The sequence below is a fragment of the Musa acuminata genome, chromosome BXJ1-3 (genome assembly GCF_036884655.1).
Source record: "Musa acuminata AAA Group cultivar baxijiao chromosome BXJ1-3, Cavendish_Baxijiao_AAA, whole genome shotgun sequence".
Taxonomy (NCBI): Eukaryota; Viridiplantae; Streptophyta; class Magnoliopsida; order Zingiberales; family Musaceae; genus Musa; species Musa acuminata.
This window is the reverse complement of record NC_088329.1, coordinates 2,791,953-2,817,129: the sequence shown is the minus strand read 5'-3', so window position 1 is coordinate 2,817,129 and position 25,177 is coordinate 2,791,953. Positions and strand designations below refer to the sequence as shown.

The following is a 25,177-nucleotide window of genomic DNA, read 5'->3' as shown; positions in this document are numbered from 1 at the left end:
CGTAATCTTATAGTATCGTATTATCACGATAATATATCATAATCCGCTCGTTTTGCTTCCTCAAGTTTGTTTTACTAATTTGTTTACAAGTAATCTTGTAATGTAAACAACTCAAGTACATGTAATTATATTTTCGTACAATAATGATGACCAATATTTGAGTCAGATTCAAAATAAGATATATAAAAATAGTTTTTTATTATTCAAGATTCCTTAGTAAAAGAATCTTGGCAGCATGACTTAACTCCACGACTTAGTTTACGAAGAGCGGGGAGGAGAGTTCGGATGTCAGACGGGATAAAAATCGTGACATAAGTCTACGGACGAGCGCTACACAGTGGGCCGAGTGACGACGAAGCGGTGAGAAAGCTAGCAACCAATGGTAATATCACACGTGCCGGTCAACTAACACAAGGGGCGACCGCTCCCACGGTAACGTAGCAATTTATCATTGGCTGTTTCTCGGCGAATTAGGGGTTAAAAAGGCTACTAATCACGGGATTAACAAAGCCAAAGTCCCTTGAGAGGCTTATATAAACCAGCCATCGGCCTCTCTTCTCTTCCCCAAGAGAGCGGCCTTCACCGGAAGCCAAACCCAGTCTCCCCCTCCCCCTCCTCCACCCCCTCTCCGCCACCTTCGGTGAGGCTGAGCGAGCCCCCTTCGAAGAGCAAAAGGTTTGCATTTCTAATCTCTTCTTCCTCCTCTTCTGGATCCTTCTCTGTTATCCTCTGTCATCTCAAAGACCGCAAACCAGAGGTTTCAGAGCAGAGATCCAGAGCCCTTTCTTCTTTCTTTTCATCTCTTCTTTTCTTTTAATCTTGATCAACCAAAAGGGTTCTTTTTTCATACCCTTCAGGTTCTTCTACTCTTCCCTGAAAGATAGTATATCGCTGTATCTCTTTGCTTCTTCGAGTGACCCTCGAGAACCAGGTCGGGTTTTAGCATCCTCTCGTTCTTGCTTCTTGTCTTCTGTCCATTTCTGCTTTTCCTTACTTGCTTTGCTTAGATTCATGGCTGCAGCCATAGATTTGTACAGTAGCAGGTCAGTCCTTCCTGCAGACCCCTTCAATGAGGAGCTCATGAAAGCACTCGAACCTTTTATAACAAGTGTTTCCACCTCCTCTTCTCCACCCCCACCCTCCTCTAACTCCATCATCACCCACTACCACTCTTCCTTCGCCCCATCCTACGCTTATCAAAATCCCTCCTTTGATCATTACTCTCATCAAAATCACACCTTTGCTTCCCATCTTCATCAAGACCCCATTGTGGATGGGTGCTCCCTGTCGCCGTCGAGCGCCAGGATCCCTCGAAGCTTCCATAACTTAGAGGATCAGGGGCTCATCGGCTCGGCCGGGCTTACCCACCTCAACCCCGCCCAAATCCAGCAGATCCAAGCTCAGACCCAACTCCAGCAGCAGCACCAGAGACTCCTTGCGGCAAGGCAATCGCCGCCGAATCGCCACCACCGTCAAGCTGCTGGCTTTTTCGCGCCGAGGCCCCATCCCATGAAGCACGCCGCCTCACCACCTCTGCCGAAGCCCACGAAGCTCTACCGCGGAGTGAGGCAGCGCCACTGGGGGAAGTGGGTGGCCGAGATCAGGCTACCCAAGAACCGGACTCGACTTTGGCTTGGGACCTTCGACACCGCCAAGGAGGCGGCCCTGGCATACGACCAGGCGGCCTACAGGCTCCGCGGGGTCCTTGCGAGGCTCAACTTTCCCGACCTTCGGGCCGCCGGTGGCTCCCTCCACTCTTCTGTTGATGCCAAGCTCCAAGCTATTTGCCACAGCTTGGCCGATTCGTCGAAACAGAGCGCAGCGCTCCTACCCACTGACGCCCCTAATCCAGAGTTCAATGCGGCAATTGCCGGCGGCGATTCGTCTCCTACGATGGCCGAAGAGGATGCCATGTCGAAGGATGAACCGTGTTGCTTGGGCTTAGAAGACCACAAGACAGAGATCTCATCGGAGGGTGAAGACTCCTTGGGGTCGCCGCCGGTGTCCGAGATGCAGCGTTTGGACTTCACGGAGGTGCCTTGGGATGAAACAGAGAGCTTTGTGTTGCGGAAGTATCCTTCATGGGAGATCGACTGGGACTCCATCCTCTCATCCAGCAATTAGCATCCTTGTGGTGGTTAGCTTTAGTTTATTTACTGGTGTTCGTCTCAAGTGGCTGTTGCAAATGGGGTTTTTAGACATTTGCTTAGCAGCTGTAGGCAGTCTCTGGCAGTCCCAAGTGTCATTCGTGTATCTGATAGCTCCCCCCTGTATGACCCTCACTGGTTTGCTGGTTGTGTGTTTTTTTGGCATGACCATGGAGTATGAATGTTGTCTTGTTGGCAGTGACTGAAACAGTTCTTGAAGGTGTTTGTGTAGTTTTGCGAATTTAGCTTGCTTGTATATGTGATGCAGATGATAAATCAGAGGCACAATGAGAGTCAAGGTTTCTACGTTGTGTGGGAAGGATTTTTTCTGTGATATATAATGTGATGTAAAATAGTGTTCGTAGATGTATTGTAAGGGCAGAATTAAAAGCCCTGCCTGCTGGTAATGTGGCAGATAGGGACAGAGAGAGGAAGAAAGGTGGGGAAGGGGAAGCACTTGAGTGCAAACATAGTAAGTACTATGATGATTGATGATCCTGTAGTGCAATCAATCTCATTCAAGCCATAATTTTCTCGGTAGCACAAGTCACTGCTGATTTAGTTTTTATTTTCAGACATCTGTGCAAGTATTGTATAGATGCTCTACTAGATGACACCAGTAATAAACCTAATAGTTTTGTCAGACTTGATAATTTTGGTCACTGGTGTTCGAGATCAACTTGGGCTGATGGCTAACCCTGGTGTTCTAAAGATAAGTTTGCTTAATCAGGATACCCTAACATGTGGGAAACAGAGCAAGTCCTGACTTGGATCAACCAAACAATGCTTTTTTTTACACAGCTTTGTCACAATACTTGTGGAAAAGTGTGCATCTCCTCCATGTCCCAAGATGAGGTATGACTGTGTGTCAAGAATGATCTGTCAGAAAATTTGGATCAAATATTGATATCATCTGAATTAAGACATGCATCACTATTCTAAGGAAAGCTGCTTATAGCCAGATCAATGCAACATATCACAAGTTCATCAAGCTAAGACAAGTACCCAAACAGTAAGGATCCTGTAATCTGCATCCTCATGTGCTCAGTTAGGTTTTAGGACTGAGCTTTCCATGCCAATGTACATGTGTTCACTGAGGCTGTAGCCTAATTACTGAACTGCATTGCTGTGACTATAGCTACTTCACACACAATATCCAACGCAAGATGTGCAAAAGGCATCTAGAATCCATTTGCCTTTGTCCAGATGAAAAGGACCACAAGCTCATCTTGAGCCAACCAGGCCCCCTTGTCTTCCCCACTCACCTCATTCTTTACTGGGAAGGTGTTCCCACCAAAACCACCCACCCAATCCCAGCCTATATCTCTGTGGTCTTTCTTCCCTCCTTGCACATCCAAAGAATCCTCCTTGCTTTTCAAAGAATTGTTTGGACCTGCAGGAATCCACAAAAAAAAAAAAAAAAAGGAGCCATCCTGCTAAACAAGCAGCAAAAGTCTATTAACCTATCATTTTCTTCTATATGCCTCATTGATGATGTCTACTCACAGATGTGAATACTTCAAAACAGGGGAACAGACTTAAACAGTGGAACAGATAAGGTGGAGAAGTAAAGCAATGGATTTGGTATATGGTGCTTTTCATATTGATAGAATATATTCATTTCAAAAAATAACAATGACAATTATCACTCAGGATGAGATTGTGGATTCCATGTCTCTCTTTTTACTTTCTTCCTTTCACATCAGAATAAACATCAAGAGCATATGAAGCACATACTCACAAGAAGGAATGTAGGGCTTACCTATATGCAGATGCATTCACTAACCCTAATTATACATGCAGCTAAGGATACTTACTTATGGAGGGCTCAGCGGCATGTAAGACTTCAAACATAATTAAGGGACCATGACCAAGTTCAAGTTTAGTATGGATAAGAATGAGACTGGATTCAAAGACACTCTTAACTCATGGTAGATTCCCTCTCATAAGCCATGTCACAGGAATAAGCTTGCACAAGCTTTTGGGAATTCCATAATAGATTGAATGATGATTTGCACAATTTCCACATCCAAGTATCTGCAACAACACAATTTAACCTAGCTCAGGTACTCGGTTTCCTTGCCAACCCTCCAACATCCTGCATCCATTTCATTCTTCTATTGAATTTATGAACAACCGCACTAAACTATCAAAACAAATACAAAAGCTAATGGTGTCCCACTAGAATCAAGGGTCTTCAGCTTAAGTGACTCGTTCAGACTAGCGTCACAAGTAGAGTCATGGACCACACTTGTAAACAATTTGTTGATACTATCTGCTGCTAAATAAAATTCCAGGAAAAAGATTTAGCAATTATAGTCAAATTAATCAGTTGTGATTCCTATGAACTCCACATCATCTGTAGTTCTCCATCACAATTATCAGGAAAGCTGGTTTCAACTGCCCACAGATGGTCTTTCATCAGCACAGACTTGTGTTCACGCACAAAGTTGAGAATCTTTAAGCACAGCGTGATATTGTGTGCACCAAAACACTTGGGGTGCAGAGGGATGGTAAAGAAAGAAGTACCTGAACTTAACCCATCAAACAACTCAATTACTTGTAGATGGAACTGTGGGTGTATACAATCTTGGATCTCTGCAACAAATTCCCCTTGTGACTTTTAATCAGCAGAACTGGAGTTTACACCAGAAACATAATCAACTGAATTTGCCAATCTCCATCTTCTTCTTGATTGCTCTTTGACCATGATAGATAAATGAATCTAATATTCCAGAAACAGTAAAAATACCTGAAAACCGAAAAGACACATGTAACTTCAAGTTGTTGAAGATCTCTAGAGAAGGTCTAAGATTCATAATATTCAAAATACAACTTTCTGAGCTTATAAGTAGATCTTATCTTTTTTTTTGGCCCAGCAAGCAGTAAAGAGGGCACTCAACTGTTTATAAAGAATAAAGCGAACACATGGAATTCAATTCATCAATGCAATTGCCTCAAAGAAATAAAATAAATAAAAGCTGAAGGAACAAATATTATATATTACATCTAAAGGCACATACATGAGATCGTCGTATCACATTGGATACATAGCCATCCTAAATGACTTGTGCAAACACAGAAGGTGTAAATAGAGTAATAGCAGCTGGAAAGGTGTCGAAAATGACTGTTACATATAGTTATTTAGGAATCGTTTGAAACACTGGTTGGACCAGTATGTCCCTACCAACATTTGCTGATCCAATCAAGCACCATAATCAGAATACATAACTTGATACCACTTGTTATTCCATTACTTTCAATTATGTTTTAGTGATACAGAATGGTATAGGTCAAAATTCTACTTGATATATCAGTAACATGTTGGTCCAATAATTTGTTAAAATTAATAGGACCGGTGTTTATCTCCAAGGAGAAACCCCAATGGCTATTAAACCGCAGTGTGCACAGTTAAGAGGTCAGGAGTTCATGTTTCTTAAGTGTCAAGTACACATTATGTAATGTTTGAATGGAGGGAATAATTTTTTTAAAAAAATGGGCCAGTATGTAAAACCATGGTATTAGGTTTAGTGAAGGTGTAACCTCAATAGAAAGCACCATTAAGTATTAAACAGCTCCACTTCGTACGGTGCATGTTTTCTTGGTTGTGTTTTATAAACACAAAATTAGTAGATAACATACCTAGACTGCCTAATTTCCTTGATCATAATTCATTTTCACTCATAAACAAGCAAAAGGTGAACTTCATTAAACTCAATTGTACATGAAAAACTTATGTAATTCCACATTTAACCAATCAGACTAGACTTAACTGGTTTGCAGAAAAAACTTCACCAAGAAGATAATAATGATAAGAATAATAGGAAGTAATACCTCCAACAATTGCACAAACATTAGTCAAGAAGTGTAAGAAAGATACATGTCCCTCCATGAAGGTAACCTGTAAAGCGCATTCTTGTAAGATCTCACCATGATACATATTCAACATTTGATTTACAAGTTGGGATAAACTCTATAAAAAGTATCATCTGTTGGATAAAAAAAGACTCAGAACAGCTGACAGATATTATGTTATTCTCATAATCTGGATTAAACCAGAATTAAACAGAAAACATTTCTTATAATAATGAACAAAAAGATAAACTAAAAACAAAAAATGGAATGGTTATCAAATATAACAGTATAAACTGGATAAAAATATGAAAATTGTGAATTGATGACTATGGCTCAGAATAAATCATGCTGTTCGAGAAGCTTACAGGAAAAGAATAAATGCAGTAAAGGTGGTTATGGCTGAGGACACAGGAATTTACAAATAAAGTAATGTGCATAGAAGTGTCACCTTAATTGGGGAAAGATCATAGAAGAAAAACACTCCGGGGACAGATTGTAGTCGGCCAGTGTCATCACTCTTGAAATGCTCTGTCACCGAAAACTGCACAACAATATGCAGAAACATCATAAAATATCATTTGATATAAAAAAACTGCAGATACAATGTTTGCTATAAGCAGTCAAACTTACCTGGTTGGACTGGATAGTACGGCCATTTATGTCAGTGTAAACAGTAGGGACAACCTACAAAAGAAGAAATTAGTATCCAGAATTTGTAAAAACTAATATTCATCAGTATTATAGCATTACAATGAGAAAATACAACACATAAGCATTTAGGCATAGTAGTGTGAAACAGCATCATGACAAATAGGATGTAGAGTGTGCAGTCTCATGAACTTAAATAGGAAACATTATGATACTACAAACCTTGATGAAGTATTGGTACATTCCATTTGGTGTGTGTTGCACCCACTGAACTCTGATATTTTCAACAAGCATGTAGATGTTATATCACATCTTAAAAAATTAAAAAGAGATTGCACAATAGCATGTAAAATTACACGACTGGAAAAATGAAGGAAGTTACCCATCAAGAGGGTTGACAACACCAGGAAAGTATTCTCCAAAAGCTAATTTGTTAATTTTGTGGCTAATCTGGAATTACAAAGATGGAAGCAAAATATGTTAGCATGAAGATATTAGTTCAGAACCAACAGCAAGAAGCTCCTAACAAGCTTAAGAATTAAAATTAGAGTTACACAGAATTGCTTACATTAAAACTTTCTTTTTGGAATGGAAGCAGGTCATGCACATGCATATTTGACTGCTGGAAGCTTTTACCAGGGGCAAAATGAAAATTTCCACCCACCTTTTTGACTTCCAAGAAACCATAGACATTGCATCCTTCACCCTCTTCATTTTTGATCTTTTCAAGGAAACCTTCTCGTTTGCACTACGATAATATATGAGTTGTCAGAATTGCAAAATGTTCCTTTTTCTCAGAATTTTCTTACATTAAGGTTTCAAATAACAGTTACTATGGTGCACGCTGCACTAATCAGAGCAAGGACTGTGGTATGGACCATATGGTACATAACTGATCAGTATTATTCTTTTATTTGTATTGAATGAAATCAGGCAGTACAAGTGCTTGCTTCATATAAATTAACTTCGGTACCATATCATACAAGATAAACTTTCAATTCTTAGCAAAATTAAAATGAGCTTAGTTAAGATGCTAAATGCAATTCCAGACCAGTCATTTCATGAGATGAACTGGCAATTGCTAATGTTTGGAACAGTACTCCAGGAGAATCTGAACAACGGAAGAGAAGCATGGTGGAGTCAATCATCTTCTTTGAAGCTTTGCACAATCATCACATTAAGAATTTAGGTGGAGTTGTTGTCAATACTAAGTTTTCAAACGAAAATCTACAGCAGCACATTTTGCCAATCACCTCTGGTAACTGTGGGGAACAATAGAATTGGATTTATGTAGCAGCTAACGGTCCATGGCTGCCAAAAGAAACCTAGTGGCATTTGAAAAACAATAACCAGAAAAGCTGACAACAATTGAACAATAATGGTAGATGAACTGGGGCAATTCTTTAAGTCAATTATTTAAGTCTTAGCATCATCACCTATATGATTTCATCAGCTAAGTGATTTAGCAGAAGAAGAAAAGTAAAAAATAGTAGCAGGACCAATGTGCCATGTTATAATAACCCCATCGGCATTCTTTTAGTCAATTCTTTAAGTCTTAACATCATCACCTATATGATTTCATCAGCGAAGTGATTTAGCAGAAGAAGAAAAGTAAAAAATAGTAGCAGGACCAATGTTATAATAACCCCATCGGCAAAGTACAAACATAGTCACTTCTACAAATTTAGTTTTATAAGACTCTGCATAATTACATAGGCAAACCTGCCAAAGAAGTTCAAGTATGTCTTGTCTTTACCACCCAAAAAAAAAAGAATACATCTTCATAATAAGATATCTACACTTTAGATTAATATAGTGGAAGAACAGAGAACTAAGTATTCTAAAAACTTAATTATAAAATAACTTAAAATACAAAATTACAGTTACAAGAAAAACTTTTCATTTCCATGTCAACCTGACTGGGAACAGACTGAAAACATTCAGGAAAACATTATTTCAATGGAGAGATTATGTATGAAGATAGGCTTCAAATACCAGTAGACATATTATTGATGATATACAAGGAATAAGAAATGCCCATCTTTTTAGTCAAAATGTTTCTTCTCCAATCTGATGCTTTATGGATCTGAATCCTGTGAAATTAAGAATGCTAAGATGGGAATATTGAGTTGGATGTACGAAATTACTAGGAAATGTAGGAAAAGAAATATTTTTATCCGTAAATAATTTATATTTTATTGTAGTCTCAACAGAGCATAAGATGAGAGAGACATGTTCAAATGGTATGAACATATGTTAAGGATACCTATATATGCTATATGATGTAGTTAGAAGATGCAGAACTAATATTAGTAGCAAGGTTTGTTGTACCGCCCGAGTTGATATGGTATGGGCAGTACATATAGGTCCAACTCGCCACCGAGACATGGCTCGCCAAAGTCCCCATCGATATGCTCCAGTGTACCATGTGTTGATACACCAGTACAAATCGGTATGTACCATACCGACAAATCTCCAAGATAAGTCTAGTATCCGAAATGACGAACCCTGATTAGTAGGACAAGGAGACATAAAGAGAGACGTAAAAATATTTTATTAAAAACTATAATTAAATATTCAAATACTCTTAATTTATCTAAAGATATAATTTTTTCATAGCTCAAGAGCTCAATAGCAGAAAAAAAATCCATATAGCCAACCCAAATAGTAGGAACTTTATGACCTTATTGTGTAATTGTTGTTGTTGTGCATCTTCTCCAAACTCTATCTTGATTCTTGCCAAACATTTTCCTCATTTCATTCCATGGTTCATTATCTCTTGCAAACCTACACAGTGAGTCCTAATCCTAATAATATCATTTGGTCGTATCAATCGGTTGGTAATTTAAGCTTCCATAACATGTTGCAAAGACAACTTGAGTAGATATTTATGAATAGAAAGATGAACCAGTTCATGCCTATCAGCAGAAGGGAGCAGTCCTGCTACTACTTGGTCCACAATACTGAGGTAATATTACTGATACCGATAAAATCTAAATATCTATTGCCTCCTGTCAAACAAGAAATAGTTACCTTCTCAACTTTTAAAGAGACCAAAATATAGAATCAAGGCAAAGTCATCAAAGAGAACTGCCTTCAAAATTTTTGTTGTTTAGAAGATGGGTTTTGCAACCAAAACCAGTGTTCCTTATCGAATTATTCTTAAGAAGCTTTACACATCATATCAGTCAGTCGTTTAGTTTTCCCAGTGAAATCTTTGTGTCTTGCTAGCTACATTCAGTTAGTAACATCAGTATTTCTTTACCCTGCAGTAAGATAGGTTTAGGAATGTCTAACTTAAGGAACTCTGTGTGCAACTGGATGTTAAAAACAACTTGCCACCAAAAAACAACAACTCAAGTGAACAGAATTAACAGTTTGAGTACACTGTAGTCAGTAAAAGGTTGAGTGGAACATCATAACAAAGGATTAAAAACTTAAGAGTGGCGAATGCAGTTAACTTAGAAAGAAAACTGAGAATATATTATATCATTTCCCACAGTAAACTCAGCTTGCCATAAACTGAAGAATTCTTATAGCAACTAAGAACTTGAGATATAAAATTTCTCAAAATCAAAGTCAATAAATCAAAATATCCAAGAACACATTCATATGTACCTGGTCAACCAAATCAGGGTTTGACAGCCCCCAACCTTTCTTTCTATAGGCTTCTCGAACTTCTTCACATGAGTTGCAACAATCCTCATCAGACTATGAAACATGAAGATGTAAATTTATCAATCATTTGTGAATGCCTTATACAATTGCATTTCAAAAATACTATGCATAATAAGTTAAAATTGAGGTAGAATTTGTAAAATAAGTAAAATGTAATGAATTTTGTAAAATAAGTTAATGTATAATAAAAAATTGGTTACTTGCTAGATTAAGCATGTAGAGTAATATATTGAAGAGAGATAATCTGATTATAACAGTATCAGTTTTTCTCCATACTAATAAAACAAAATCAACAGAGTTGCTACTAACACTTTCAACCTTTAGTTCAAATTTTTTGGATAGTTATGACTCATATATGTTACTGTACCATGGATGATTACATCTTCAATTAATCTCTTGAAGCAAAACATATAAAAATATAACTATCAATGATGTTAGGCCAGATACAAACTTAATAGAGAAACTCCAACATTTCAAACAAAGGCAAAGGAACAACAACCTGTTCTTAGTTTCTATAAACTAAAAGTAACACATACACCTAGACAAACTGTCCCAACAGCTAAATAAACTATATATACAGAAATTTTCTTGAAGCAAAAAAGCCTTGTCGTCAAAGCAGAGTAAAACTATTTTAAAAAGGGCGCACATATTGTTATCTTGAACATTAGTTTTCTTGTATTGTCATAGATTTATTCTGCAGGAAGTGCAACAAGAAATCACTGTGAAGTAATCACCACAATTCAGTTACTGAAGCTGTTATATAACCGTCATCTTATTATATAATGGTGACTCAACATTTACTTTTAAGCCTAAAAAAGAACTAATTACAGAGACTCTTGTGCTTGTTTCAACCCTCCCATCTTTTTCACTTTTTTGCAGCAGCATGTAAATATTCTAGATCTACCAGATCTCCTAGCACATTATGCATAATATTCTGGTGTTACAGCTTCTATAAGGCCCTAAGAACATTTTCTGGAAAATGCGAAGGACCATCATTTGCTTGATTTTTAATTATGCCCAGTGACGAGGTACCAAACCATTCATCAATGCTGATTTCTGCAGTGAATGTATGAATTTTGGTCATATACAATCTTTTCTTTCCACATCTTCAAAAGAGACGAACTATGATAAATACCAAAAAAGCAATTGTTGTCTCTTTCAAGGTTATGATAAATATCATTAGGTAGTCCATAAAACAGAATAGGAAATTTGGCCTTCTTCACATGTACCAACTAGAGCTTGCCTCATTGGATGACTAAATCTAGATTAACTAGTTGATTAAGGACTACAAAGACATTTACATTGCATCTAAAGCCACTAGCATAATTTTCTTCTACTTAAATTCAAAAGGTACTTAAAGGTACTTGTCTTCTACTTAAGGTTCATTGGATGTTTTATTTTACTGGACCTGTAAGCCCTGCCTTGGGTAGGATCGAGGGTTATGGATGTGCAAAAAATTGTTCATCAAGTATTAAAAACATCTAGTTACTTGTTCTACAACTAAAAAAGCTGAATAGCGGCAATTACTTTCTGTGAATCTATCAAAAGAAAAGAAAATTTTGTAGCAGAAAATATAGTTGCGAAACATAAAGGACCAAAGACGTTTCAGTATAGTCACAAAGGCTTAGAAAGAGCAAACATACCGCTTCTGCACCATAGCAAGAACCACAATATGTCTCATTATGTTCAAGTCTCCCACCATGTCTTTGTAAAGGCTTTTCAATCTGTAACAAATGATGGCAATGCATTTCATGCATACCAACTCATATTATACCACCTTATAGCAGGGAAAGTAAATATGTGATGCATCATGGCAACATGCTCAAAACAAATTTGATTTGCTTTCAATTTACTCTAAATTCTAAAATGAGAAGAAGTCATCCATGGCAACTTATAATAAATACAGGCAATAGAAACCAGTTATCGGTCAAAGACAATTTGAGAAATAATCTTTCTCAGGATATTTAGTGCTTAAGCTAACAAAGTAGATTGACTAGCAATCTGCTAGAGGTATATCATCACTATGAAACTACATGAACCCAAACAAAACATTTTATAGGTGCTCATTTTGAATCCTATCAGTTGGTTCAGCAGTCAAATTCACGTATCATCCTATTGGCATCTTGGGACTAATAAACACCGACTTTGACCATGAACTTGAACTTCAATTTTGTTTCTATAATAGTGGTTCAGTTAGTCAAATTTATCCTACAGTTTGCACCCTGATATTTTAAAGATTTGCTCCACATTAACACTTGAAAGTTTAAGCATGCTTATCCTCATTCATTAACAGGAAACGACAATCAACATACACAATGAAGAATCTGGCCAATAGAATCTGGAAACCATAATGAAGAATTTGCATAGGCCAGACTATTTTACGAATTGACATCACCGAAAATGTAAACTATTATGGCCTTAAACACAACACAGATCTTGTTTATCATATTGTCTAAAACAATTGTTTATGCTCACTGTGAAATAGCTTTTACTAGAAACTAAATAACAAAGAAATATTTAACAACTTAAGAAAAGAATACTGACCTTAGGTGAACCAATTCCATCTTGTCTAGTTTCAATAACGTTTCCATGAGAATCTAGCCTCTTCTTAATTATGTCGTGTCTCTGTTTAAAAGGACATCCAAAAAAATTCTTGTTACCAAAAAATCAGCAATGAGAAGCCCAATAGCAATTATAATTTTGAAACCAATATAGATAGGTATAAATATAATAAAAGCAAGTCTAGTGGTAATACATACTACATCAAGGTGCTCTTCTCCACTTATATCCATGGCATCAAGACTGAGCATAGAACATGAAAGGGCAGGAAAAGTAACATCAAACTGCACTTATCATAAACAAAAAATTTGTGACAATAAGTCGAAAAACTGATAAAATTCATATATAATTAGATACACAAGAAGCCTTTATAATTTTAAAGGGCATACATGATGTAATGGCAAATGCAGACCAAAAAAAGGACAATGTTCAACAATAAATGATGTAGTTCATGTATTGCTAAGAGTTGAAGCAATATATATATTACATTGATCCGAAGTGATTCCCCTCTAGACGTATCAACGACAAGCTTTGTTTCTGTAACAGCATGAAGGTACAATCCTGCAATTACAAAAGAAAAGAGAAAACAAGCTATAATTAGTGCATTTTGAAAGTAAGAAAGTGCAAAGTTCCAACGTATAAAGTATAAGAAACGATTCTTCATTTGCAATACACAACAAATGCAATCTTACAAGTTGATGAGAAAAGAGAAAAAGAAAAAAAAAATCAAAACTGGGGACAACTGGCTATGGACCTATAAAAAACTTTATAAATACATATTGAACTAAGGAAGATTTTGCAGTGTACTAAATCTGATTCTTGTTGTCCGCGATTTTGACATTTGTCTTTCTTTTTCTATTTTCCCCAACATATAAGATTGCATTTGTCCAATACGTGGTCAGAGAGACTATTTCTCGTTTAAAAAAAAATGCCCGGCCCAATGCAAGGTACTAAATAAAAAGAATAATTTGCAGCCCCATCGACATATACAATCGTGCATGAGGTTTAAAGTCATCATGTTTATAGAGATGGATAACTCCTACAAGTGAATTTGCAATAAACCATATAGATAATCTAGCCGTACAAATCTTTCTTTCTTTGATAGGAGATTAGATGGATGAAAGAACAAAGATTCTAATGGATAATGTCCCCTCCGGTGGTCGGAAATTTCAAAGTCAAAACGATAGTAAGTCGTAATTCAACCCTAATCGGAAGCGAACACGAACTACTAATGTACAAGGAACCAATTGCCCTACAATTTATCATCTATCAAGCATAACAAGAACCAAATGATCCGACCTAATTCTTCGGACGTTACCAAGAAACTGAAAACAAAGGATCTGAGGCCAAGAATAGGTGAAACCGTAGCTGGAACCAAGAAAGAATCCAAATCGATCAAATTAAGAAATCCATTCAGAATTCACCGAGCACACACAGAACCTAACAAAGGAACGAACGGAAGGGCAAAGGGAATCCAACATACGGAGTTCGGAGATGAAGAGAAGGAACATGACGATGGAGGAGACGATTGTGATGATGCCGCCGGAGAGGGTCCTGCTGTAGAAGTCCTCGTTGATCTTGGGGTAAGCGTCCAGGTTGCGTAGCTTACCGAACACGCCCTCCATTCCGTCGATCCCAGAAGAAGAAGAAGAAGAAGAAGAAGAAGAAGAGATCCGAAGCGGCACAGACCGACGGATCAAAAGAGAATGGGAAGAAGACAGGATAAGATTAAAGCTCTGAGGTATATTTCGTGATCGGATACTGTATCGGAAGGGTTTCCTTCCCCCTTCCGCTTTCCGTTTATTATTATTAATCCTCCCTTCCTCCCCTTCTCTCGATGTTTCTATTGCGAGCTGAACCGCCGAAATCGATACTTTTAGCAAATTATAATCAATTTTGTGGTTTTTAAAATCTTAACGTGATCATCAAATAATCAGCAAAAGTTTTGTAATCTTGATGCGTTTCGTCACGCGAGACGAATTGGCAAGCCCAACTTTGTCCGAATAATTAGGCCGAGAGCCCAATACTCCTCATTCATATGTAGCCCATTGTATGTCCACACATTAATCGGTGCAATCAGCGACCGTCCAAACGGACTCGGTGAGTTGGCGCAAAAAAGAGAGGTACGAAGTAGGATACTCTAAGCATGTAAGACTATTTTGAATATAAAAAATATTATACTCTTTTATTGCATATAAATATTAGATAGATTTGTTTGACTAGTGTTTATTAGTCAACTGTACATATATTTTTTTTTATTATTTGTATTAATATTGTTGGTTCATTATAAGAATATAAACATGATAATGATTTAGACAATAATGACTACGAAATTAAAATGGACAAAATATTTTTTAAAATTTCTATTGATTTATTTATTTAGTTATATATGTTTTTGATCATTATATTAGATCAGATAGCTTAGATGATTATTTATCCATTTATTATCATAGGAGCATTAGAGTGCCAACTACATTAAAGAAAATAGTACATCTGAAATTTCAAGTTAATAGTAAGGATAAAATCTTTAATGAACTATTATTTCCTTTGGAGGGCAGTAACATTCACAACTTTCACTCTGTGGTGTGTGCTGCATGAAGCAGCAGTTAATGTGCTTCCTTGAATGATCTTTTGAGGTGTCTTTCTTCATAGAAAATTGCCAATTCTCTTCAGACATTCGCTTTATCCACTTACGATCTATGAACAAGTCAACGAGTTCCGGTCAAGTCAGCATCGCATGTTGGGTGCTATTTGGGCCGTTTTTGGGCTCTCTATCGACCCAAACCAAAAGTCCCGCTTTTGGACCTCCTCTTTATTACTCCCGCTTCTCGGGATGCCTCCTCCGCCTTCGTTCCATGGCAGGGTTGCGTCCCCATGGGCAGCCGTCCACCGGTGCCCTCGACACCGGCGCTGCTTCTAACCACCACCTCCTCGCGGAGAAGGCCCTCACCTACCTCAGGCACGGGTGCCCCCTTGACTCCCTCGCCGCCGCCTACACGCCGGAGGCCGCCGCCCACGCCCTCCTCCTTGCCCAGCCCCACCGCCCGCTCCTCCTCGCCTTCCTCCGCTGGGCCACGCCTCTCCCCTTTTTTTCCGCCTCCCTCCGCCCCCAGTCCCTCGCCCTCCACCTCCTCTCCCGTCTTCGCCGCCTTCCCGCCGCCCTTTCCCTCGCCCGCCGCCTCGCCTCCCGCTTCCCCCTCGCCGCCCTCTTCGACTCCCTCGCCTCCACCCTTCCCCTCCTCCGCCCCCCTCCTCCGTCTCCCTCCGCCGCCTTCGACCTGCTTATCAGGTCATACTCCTCCCTCTTCCTTGTCCCGCAAGCCATCTCCGCCCTCTCCCTCACCAAAGATGCTGGCTTTTCCCCTGCCCTTCTCTCCTATAACTCCATCCTCGACGCCATGTTCCGTTCTGGTCGAACCCATCCTCGAACTGTTGAAATGTTCCTCGCCGACATGACTAGCTCCGGCGTTTCCCCGAATGTCTACACCTACAACATACTTATTAGAGGCTTCTGTTCATGGGGCGAACTGAATCGTGCGTCATCTCTCTTCTCTGAGATGGCGCTCGCAGGGTGTTCGCCAAATGTTGTCACATACAACACTCTAATTGATGGTCTCTGCAAGTCGGGGAAGGTTGACGATGCACGCATGCTGCTGATGACGATGAAGGAGAATGGGCTTAAGCCTAATTTGGTTACCTGTAATTCAATCGTCAACGGGCTGTGCCACAAGGGTCAGGTGAAGGAGTCGAGCAAATTTGTCGATGAGATGGTGAGAGAAGGATTGGTCCCTAATGTCATTACGTATAATACACTTGTCAATGGATACTGCAGGGAGGGAGACGTGCATCGAGCTCTCCTACTGCAAGCAGAGATGGCTCACAAGGGGGTGGCCCCTGATGTTGTCACATACACTACATTGGTCAACGCAATGTGTAAAGCTGGGAACTTGAGGAGAGCAATGGAGCTTGTCAGCCAAATGAAAGAACGAGCGCTTAGGCTTAATGAGGAAACTTTCACAACTTTGATCGATGGTTTCTGCAAGAAGGGGTTCCTGGATGATGCACTCTTGATCATGAAACAAATGAAGGAGAGTGGAATTAGGCTTTCTGTTGTGACTTATAATGCTTTGATTAATGGGTATTGTCTGTTGGGAAGAATGGATGAAGCATTGAAGATTATTCGAGAAGATATGGAAACAAATGGGTTTATGCCAGATGTAGTTACTTACAATACGATTTTGAGTGGGTACTGTAGGAATGGAGATATTAATCTGGCATTTCAGTTTAATCAAGAGATGCTTGACAAGGGTATCTTGCCTGATGCTATTACTTACTCTTCACTTATTAGGGGTCTTTGTGAAGGAAAAAGACTGGATGATGCATGCAAGCTTTTTCAGAAGATGTTGAGTTTGGGTATATGTCCTGACAACTATACATACACCACACTGATTGATGGCCACTGCAAGGAGGGGGAACTGAAGAAGGCTTTCCTTCTTCATGATGAAATGATAAAGAAAGGGATCCTTCCGGATGTCGTGACTTATAGTGTGCTTATAAATGGCCTCCAAAAAGCAGCTCGGACAAAGGAAGCAAAACGACTCCTGCTTAGGATGTGCCATGATGAGTCTGTTCCTGATAGTGTTACATACGACATACTGATTGATTGTTGTGGCAAAGTAGAGTTTAAGAGTTTGTTGTCGCTTCTAAAGGGTTTCTGTATGAAAGGGTTGATGAATGAAGCTGATGAGGTATTCAACTCTATAGCAGAAAGGAATTGGAAGCCTGATGCTACTGCATATAACATTGTTATTCATGGACACTGTAGAGCAGGAAATGTTCATAGGGCGGTTAGCCTATATGAAGATATGCTACAGGCTGGTTTTCTTCCAAATGCAATTACTGCTATTTCTCTTATTAAGGGTCTTTCCCAGTTCGGAACAAATGAGAAACTGGATCAAATAATTCAACAGCTATTGGGAGGTTCTTTGCCAACATATTCTCAAAAATCAAAGGTTCTTGTTGAAGTGAACCACAAGGATGGGAACATGGACGCTGTGTTGGATGCTTTGACTGACTTGGCAAAGGATGGACTTCTTCCTAATGGTGGTGAACTAAAAGGATGACTCACTAATTTATGATGTTGGAAATTCATCTCATATTGCTAAAGATCATGCCTACAGGCAAAGATTGATGACCATGTTCTTCCATTGGCATAAGAAAATTTAAAGCCAGACTTGAGGTACATATGTTTTCTTTAAACTAGATTATGTCAATATCAGTTTTACTATGTAAAATTGCTAAATTTTATTATCTTTTCCCTTATTTTGAGCTTGATAAGGCACTGTTAGTTTTAGATCTTTTTTTTTTGCTTTTAATTTCTGTTCCATGTTCGTTATGATGAATGGGCTAGTACTGTAACCATTGACTAGTTTAACCTTTTTTCTCCTTAAAAACTTTGCCATCTTGCCAAAATGGCAAGTGCTACCATGGTGCAGTTAGCTTACTCAACAGCAATGTTCTGGGTCTGCTACATGGTTCTTTTTCCAGTATTAAAGGCTGTTGAGAACGAATCCTAGCACTCAACTAATTGAGGTGGTTTGGACATGTCAAAAGGAGGCTTATGAATGTAGTATTCAGGTGAGGTGAGCAAATTTAAATGGGTGATGGCAAGAGATGCACAGGAAGGCATTAGCCTGGGCAGACTGCATCTTGTTAAAATTGATATTAATCTCGTGAGTTGTGGATTTTACTCAATTTAACTGCATTATAGTTGGAAGATTCATCTAACACCATCAGCTGCATTACAAATCTAAATGTATATTTATCTGGTATGACTAAAGCTGGCTCTTAGGTGTGTAATCTATAACTTCTGTAATACAGACTTGTAAGCAAAGTATTCTAGCTTCTGGTCATGTGTGAGTTGTAATACAAGCTCGAGAATTTTGTTGTTCCATGGGATAGATGGATGTTCTATAGGTCATGTGTATGTTGATGAGCTCGTTTAACCAATTATGTTTTACACCACAAGTTTGCCAGCATGATGAGTGTTGCCATGCAATTTGCTTATGGCCTTAGCGTACGCAAGCATTTTGAGGCTTGGTTGCTATTTGTTTCTCTTTGAATTTAAGGAGAATATCCTAGGTTGTGCATAACCATTTTGACTCATGCGAGAGTTAATAGTTTTTAACTTTAATAAGGGTCTGGAAAAGGGTGGAAGTTGTAAATGTATTCTTCTAAGTTCTAACTACCATGATGGTTGTCTCCTTCTGATTCTGGTTATCTAGTATTCTTAATGGGATCTTAATGCACTTTTTACCAGAGCCGGATCAATGTGTATGCATGGTTTTAGGGGGCAACATCTATGTAACATCGGAGAGCCGTACAAAAGCGAGTTAAACCAAGGTGAGTTTTTTTTTAATGTCTATGACTGCTACTACCATTTTATTTATGATGCAATTGATTCAATGTAAGTCTCACCTCTTGCAGAGTGATATATCAGTCAGTACTCATACTCATCACCAGATAGTTTTAATTTAGTTAACAGATCATAAATAGTTACTGATTGTATCACACACTTCAAATTCTGGAAGTAACAAGGCAGGAACAACCTTGAAGCATCTCTATCAGGATTGCTTCTGGGATTGTCAACATAAAAGGGAGTTCAGAGGTTGCTTGCAATGCAATGTACAAGGAGGATTACTGTACATAAGTCGGTACATTTATACATGAAGAAAAATTAGTTCCATTGCTCCAACTCTGATCGCTTAGATTGCAGGGGAACAAACTTGCTAGTACATATCAAAGCTTGTTCTATGATATTACCAATATCTATTCTAAAAATTTTAGACAGGTGCAATGGTCCTAAGTATGTGGTAATGGAGTTGATTGCAATGGTTCGATGTTGTTTTGGAAACTGACCTCATTTATGCAAGTTCTCTAATTTTTTCTGTCCTCGTACATAAATAAGAAAAACTGGAAAATTTTTGACCTGGACACTCTCCCAAAGGAGTTGGTTCCGGTTTTGATCAAGTATTAGAGGAGCGGTCAACGACAGGAAGAGATCAAACGTGAACTGTTCAACAGGTCACCAGGGAAGACAAAAGGGAGCAGCAACTCAACAGGATCCAATGGCTGATCCGTTGTCTTCAGAAAACTACAGTTGACAACTCAACAGGATGCGGCAACTACAGTTGACTTCAGAAAACTTCTCCATTGTTTCACTCTATTTTCACTTCAATGCTGGATGGATTCGGAGATTTTTGCTCTCAGTATCTATGAGCCACAATTGGGATGAGGAGGACAGTTTTCCATGAAAGAACATGAACAATATGTGGGAGTCTCTCTAGCAGCATCTGCCACTCAACATGAGCGGTCATTCCATGATGGAATAGGGAAGTTCTCCGAGAAGATCGAGGTCTTGGAAGGTTGGATCAGTCTTTGCCTATTATCTCTCTTTTGTGGTAGGAGTTTAGTGTACCGAGTTGAACACTGCTGAGCACATCAAGCCATGGGACAAAGTTTGGTGGGGATGGAGGTGCATTTTACAAGCTTCTTTACTGATGTAATGTAAGCTCGTCTGATATCTTATGTTCTTATCTCTTCTGTCCTGAAAACAAAAAATAATGTCGTGCATGAAGAGGATTACTAAACCCTAGAGAGTAACAGTCAAGCTTCTACAGCGTCTAGATTTGAGACCCAGTACACTGGGGTGTGGATTTATTTTAGTGGCAAACCAGGTGCAGATTCTGAAGACAGCTTTTATCTGCATGCTTCCATTTCTTTTGAGATGTACTTGATGCACCTTCAAAGAGAGAAGGCATCAGATCTGCTCAAGCTAAAAATAATAGTGTTCAGCATCCACAGCATACTGAAATCATCCTACTTGAGCTGAGAGCAGTTGCAGAAATTTCACTTCACTTTTTAGAAAACAAGTTCTGCAGCTTTTTGCCTCAAGAAAATAACACTAATCTTTTGCTAAAGATCAATCTGCAGCTTGAAGTGAATGATATCTGTAACTCTGAAATCCAGTCTTTCAGTCTTTCACAGAAATTTTTTTGGAGAAAAAAATTCACCTATGACATCAAAATTCATACTTGTTAATGAAATGGCTTAAAGCATTTGATAAGGGATCATTTGGTCAGTTGGTCATTGGTGCGATGGGTATATCCGACGGACTTATAAGCCCTTAGTTTCTAGAGGCTTATAGGTGAGGTGCACATTGATTGAGCGGGTTTGCTCCCTTGGGCCGTACGATTGACCAACTGAGAAATTATTTATTTTAAATAATGATTGATCTTACTAGTCTTTGATTTTTATATTTTTTAATCAACGTGAGACTAAATAGTTTTATTAAGACTCATAAAGTATATTTATATGATTTTATTCTTTCGAGAATAATCTTATGAACTTATGAGTCTTTGATTCTCGTACTTTTCAATTAATGATATTAAAATCATGCCTAAATCTAGTTTTTATTTATCTTCAAAAGTAAGCAAAAAATTATAGCTTTAGATCATTAACTACACCTCAATCAAAGATAAAAAAAAAGTGTAGAAATAAATAAAACTCATTGTCGTTGATGAGTCAGTGATCATCATCAACAACAATGAGTTTTATTTATGAGACAGGTCAATAAAAAGACTTTCTTGGTCAAATTAAATTAATTGTACAAATGATCTTGATGGAATCATTTAATTTTTTTTGCACATGATGTGGCGATTCAATCCTTGGAGAGACTTGAAATCCTCTCACACTTATTATTGTATAACACACATATCAACGAAGCCCTACTACTAAGTGGTCAATGGATCTCACATCAATGAGCTATTCCAACGTTGAAGACGAACTCGTTCGCTGCACCCCTTTGAGAAGCTTCAACGCCTGCTTCAGTGCGACTTGTCCAACCTCTCCTATGTTAGTCCTTGCAAGGCAGTACGATCGCTCTACGACTACAGCAATGTGGCCACCTGTTGCTTGCGTTCTGACCCCCTAAACTCTCCCGCTACAGGAGACTACCATTCACAATAGAGACTCGACTCCGAATGAATGACAAGCTGAGTAGGTGAGCCAAAAACTAAAGCTTCCTCCCGAAGGAAGGAAGGAAGGAAGGAAGGAAGGAATTAGTCAAACAAAGACGTGGAAGTGGTGATGTTGAGCAACAAAGAATGCAGATTAGGACCATCACTGTTGGGTTTGGATTAGGTTAAAAGGCTTGGTTGTTGAATTAAGACGTGTGAATCATTCCACCAAACAATCCTGATCTATGCCTTGGCAATTATCTCCCCTTGTTCACATTGATCATGCCAATCTATCACCACATTCTTCAGGTGGATGACCTGAAGAACAAGATGGGGACATGTCAACCCTATTCATCTCCAGCACCAGAGCAGGAACTGCGTCCGAGGACAATTATTTGCACGCAGATCCAATGTAAAACGATTTTTCCTCATGCACCACAAGATCACTGCCCTAACCTAATCTCGACCTAACCTTATCGTCTTGTGGCACGAACCCATCGATTGTCATGTCGATTACGCCAACGAGATGTGATTAGCAGTCCTTATTTAATGGTGTATGAGTTGCTACTTAGGTTGGTAGGTAGTATTCCATCAGAATTATGGTGATGAAAAGCAGTTTACATGTATCATATTTATTGTTGTTCCTTTCTTCAGCAAGCAAATGCTTGCTAGTGAGGAAAACACATTCCCTTTCGATCGAGAAATTTCTTGATGTGCAATACATGCAATGCGGTTTTATATACTACCAAAAAAGAACATTAAAATTCTCGTTGACTACATTCTTGAATGTAAATTTTATTTTGGTCAAATTAGATATGTAATATAATTAAATACGATGGAAATTTATTATTATTATTAGGATTATTATTATTATTTGATGCCAAGCTTGCAAGTCTTTGGTCGCCCGGTCCTCGTACTACTACTGTGCACTACGAGACGTGGATTTGATTTATGGAGTGCAGATTTGCTGTCCGCGGTCAGCCAGCCATGGAGTTCTTGGGTCGAGTAATCGTTGGCGGGTCCCAGAGATGTTGGGATCCCGGGCTGGAAAAAGTTTGCGGAGCGTGCTTTGGCTCTGACAGAGAATCCGCAACTGTGGTCAGGGCGTCGTATCCGACCGCACTTTGATCGACCAATGACATGCTTACGTGCACAAGAAAAATTTTCTCAAAGATTTTTTATTCTTTTTTTAGATTTCTTTCATTTTCCACGATTTTTAGTGGAAACGTGGACTTAAGCTATTTCTTTTATTCCATAATAAATAAAACAAGCAAGGAAAAATTAGAAGGAAGCTACGAAGAACCTCTCCTTACCTTTCCCCTTCCTATTCCTCTATCTCTTTCTCTTGCTCCACCACTACTACGATCTCTCCTCCTTTCCTCCCGCAGAGCCCATGGCTGATCGGTCCTCCACCTTTCGAGTCTGAAAGCCACCACAGATTATTTGCTCGCTCGCTCTCTCTCTCTCTCTCTCTCTCTCTCTCTCTCTCTCTCTCTCTCTCTCTCTTCTGGAATGCTGTGTCCTAAGTTCTATTGATCCTTTCGAAAAGAGAGGCTACTTTTTCTATGCTGTTGGCGGTGCTTCTGCACTTTTGCTTCCCGTGCTACTATATCAGAAGAATGAGCAGTTTCAGCTCCATCTTTGCTGTTCCCTCTGCAGTTTAGCCAAGAAGACTCCTCTGGAGTTTCCTCCTCTCGTTATCCTGGACACCTGCTATGGACTCAGGAAACAGCAGCAGCCTCCAGTCCTCCAGCGGCGGAGACGACGACTTCGACTGCCGCGTCGACTCCCTCTCCGCCTTCTTCCACTCCTCCCCAGCAGCTGCCGCCGCCCTCCCGCCTTCCCGGTCACCACCACCACTCTCCTCCTCCTACGACGGCCACCACTTCTTCGACGACTCATCTCTCCCCTACCTGGACTCCTCAGCCCCGCTCCTTCCCATCGGCTCCTCCACCACCGCCCCTTGGCCACGCCACCTCATCCCCAGCTCCTCCAATTGCATCACCGCCGCCACCGCCGCAGCAGCCTCACTCGGGGCCCATCCCGTGGCTACTAGCCTGTTGTCGTCGTCGTCGATGCAACCACAACTCGAGCAGCCCATCGCCGCCGCTGCAGCGGCGGCGGCGCCAAGGAGCTCGAAGAAGCGCTCCAGGGCCTCACGACGGGCCCCTACCACCGTGCTCACCACCGACACCTCCAACTTCCGCGCCATGGTCCAAGAATTCACCGGCATACCCTCCCCTCCCTTCTCCGTCGCCTCTACGTCCCCTTTCGCGCGATCTCGCTTCGACCTCTACTACCCCGCTGACGCGCCTCCTCCCCACTTCCTCCTCCGTCCCTTACCCAAGAAACTCCAAGCTCCTCCCTCCTTTACTACTAATCCCATCTCTTCTCTTCCACCTCCTCGTCCTTTGAGCACCACCAACACTGCTGCTGCTAGTGCCAACACCAAAATTCCTACTGATGACTCTAACTACCGGTCACCTTCTCATGATCTTGGTCTTGCCGGAGGCCAAAGGCAACCTCTTGTAAGCCACCAAAGCCCCATCCTCAACTTCCAAAGCCTCCTCCAACCCTCACAACTCCAAGCAAAGTACACTCTTCCCGCCATAGCGGCAAGCTACAACGCAAAGCTGCACATCACACCCTCAGACGCGTACAAAGCACATGAGCTCGGCGGTCTTCCGCCAGGGCTTATCGGGTCCGAAGCATTGCATTCGAGCTGGACGGACGGCGGCGCTGATCTAGCGCACTTGAGGCCAACCGCCATCGATGACTACTTGGACTCACAACTACGAGTCGGTAGCGGTTGGAAGCCGAACTACTCGGCTTCGGGGCCCCCCTCGGAGTTTACCGGGGACAAGGTATCGGGGAGCGTCGTGGCAACGAGAGGCGAGGGCATGGTGGAGTCATGGATTCATTATTCTGATTAGGAGATAGAGAAGAGCGTTGTAGTTAGGTCGAGAAGGAGGACGAAGAAGAGCTCTCGCTGCTTTTTCTTCTAATGCATGTGACATATGTAGCACCAGTACTGGTGAGTATACATGATTCTCCCTTCTTTGTCTTCTCTGTTTGGCGTGTAAATAGGGTTTCTCCAGGCCGTTCTTTTCATCACCAAATGACAGTGTTTGGAACAGTTTTTATAGGCCTTTCTCTGTCCTTAGATCACACTGTATCCAATTTCCCGGGTTTCCATTGTGGTTGTGCATGCTCACTTCAGACATAACCAACAAACAGTAGTCGAAGCACGATGAGAGAGATTTTCCTGGGAGA

At 40.0% G+C, this 25,177-nt stretch overlaps 4 protein-coding genes across 6 annotated transcripts; 3 read left to right on the top strand and 1 right to left on the bottom strand.

The window, feature by feature from the left end:
* The first annotated feature begins 578 nt into the window (after window positions 1–578).
* Window positions 579–2,453, top strand: LOC135616780 (ethylene-responsive transcription factor RAP2-13-like). Its single transcript, XM_065116371.1, has 2 exons — window positions 579–675; window positions 858–2,453. Exon 2 carries the CDS (start codon window positions 1,012–1,014, stop codon window positions 2,122–2,124), a length of 1,113 nt encoding a protein of 370 aa, XP_064972443.1. The 5' UTR covers window positions 579–675; window positions 858–1,011; the 3' UTR covers window positions 2,125–2,453.
* A 1,985-nt stretch (window positions 2,454–4,438) lies between these two features.
* On the bottom strand, window positions 4,439–14,739 carry LOC135616776 (uncharacterized). Of its 3 annotated transcripts, XM_065116342.1 has the most exons (14): window positions 14,371–14,737; window positions 13,375–13,448; window positions 13,088–13,171; window positions 12,873–12,953; window positions 11,972–12,052; window positions 10,269–10,361; window positions 8,982–9,158; window positions 7,219–7,398; window positions 7,033–7,100; window positions 6,873–6,924; window positions 6,633–6,686; window positions 6,451–6,543; window positions 5,982–6,048; window positions 4,439–4,899 (listed from the first exon to the last, which is right to left on the bottom strand). In XM_065116342.1, the coding sequence occupies exons 1-14, from the start codon at window positions 14,510–14,512 to the stop codon at window positions 4,808–4,810; spliced, it is 1,338 nt and encodes a 445-aa protein (XP_064972414.1). In that variant the 5' UTR covers window positions 14,513–14,737; the 3' UTR covers window positions 4,439–4,807. The 3 variants fall into 3 exon arrangements, with proteins under 3 accessions (XP_064972414.1, XP_064972424.1, XP_064972433.1); XM_065116352.1 differs by lacking the exon at window positions 5,982–6,048 and having other exon boundaries at window positions 14,371–14,739; XM_065116361.1 differs by lacking the exon at window positions 8,982–9,158 and having other exon boundaries at window positions 14,371–14,735.
* A 973-nt stretch (window positions 14,740–15,712) lies between these two features.
* Window positions 15,713–20,666, top strand: LOC135616768 (pentatricopeptide repeat-containing protein At5g39710-like). The gene is made up of 3 exons (XM_065116332.1): window positions 15,713–18,126; window positions 19,207–19,289; window positions 19,374–20,666. Exon 1 carries the CDS (start codon window positions 15,743–15,745, stop codon window positions 18,008–18,010), a length of 2,268 nt encoding a protein of 755 aa, XP_064972404.1. The 5' UTR covers window positions 15,713–15,742; the 3' UTR covers window positions 18,011–18,126; window positions 19,207–19,289; window positions 19,374–20,666.
* A 2,521-nt stretch (window positions 20,667–23,187) lies between these two features.
* Window positions 23,188–25,049, top strand: LOC135616754 (uncharacterized). Its single transcript, XM_065116308.1, has one exon. The coding sequence runs from the start codon at window positions 23,620–23,622 to the stop codon at window positions 24,835–24,837; it is 1,218 nt and encodes a 405-aa protein (XP_064972380.1). The 5' UTR covers window positions 23,188–23,619; the 3' UTR covers window positions 24,838–25,049.
* Window positions 25,050–25,177: the final 128 nt, after the last annotated feature.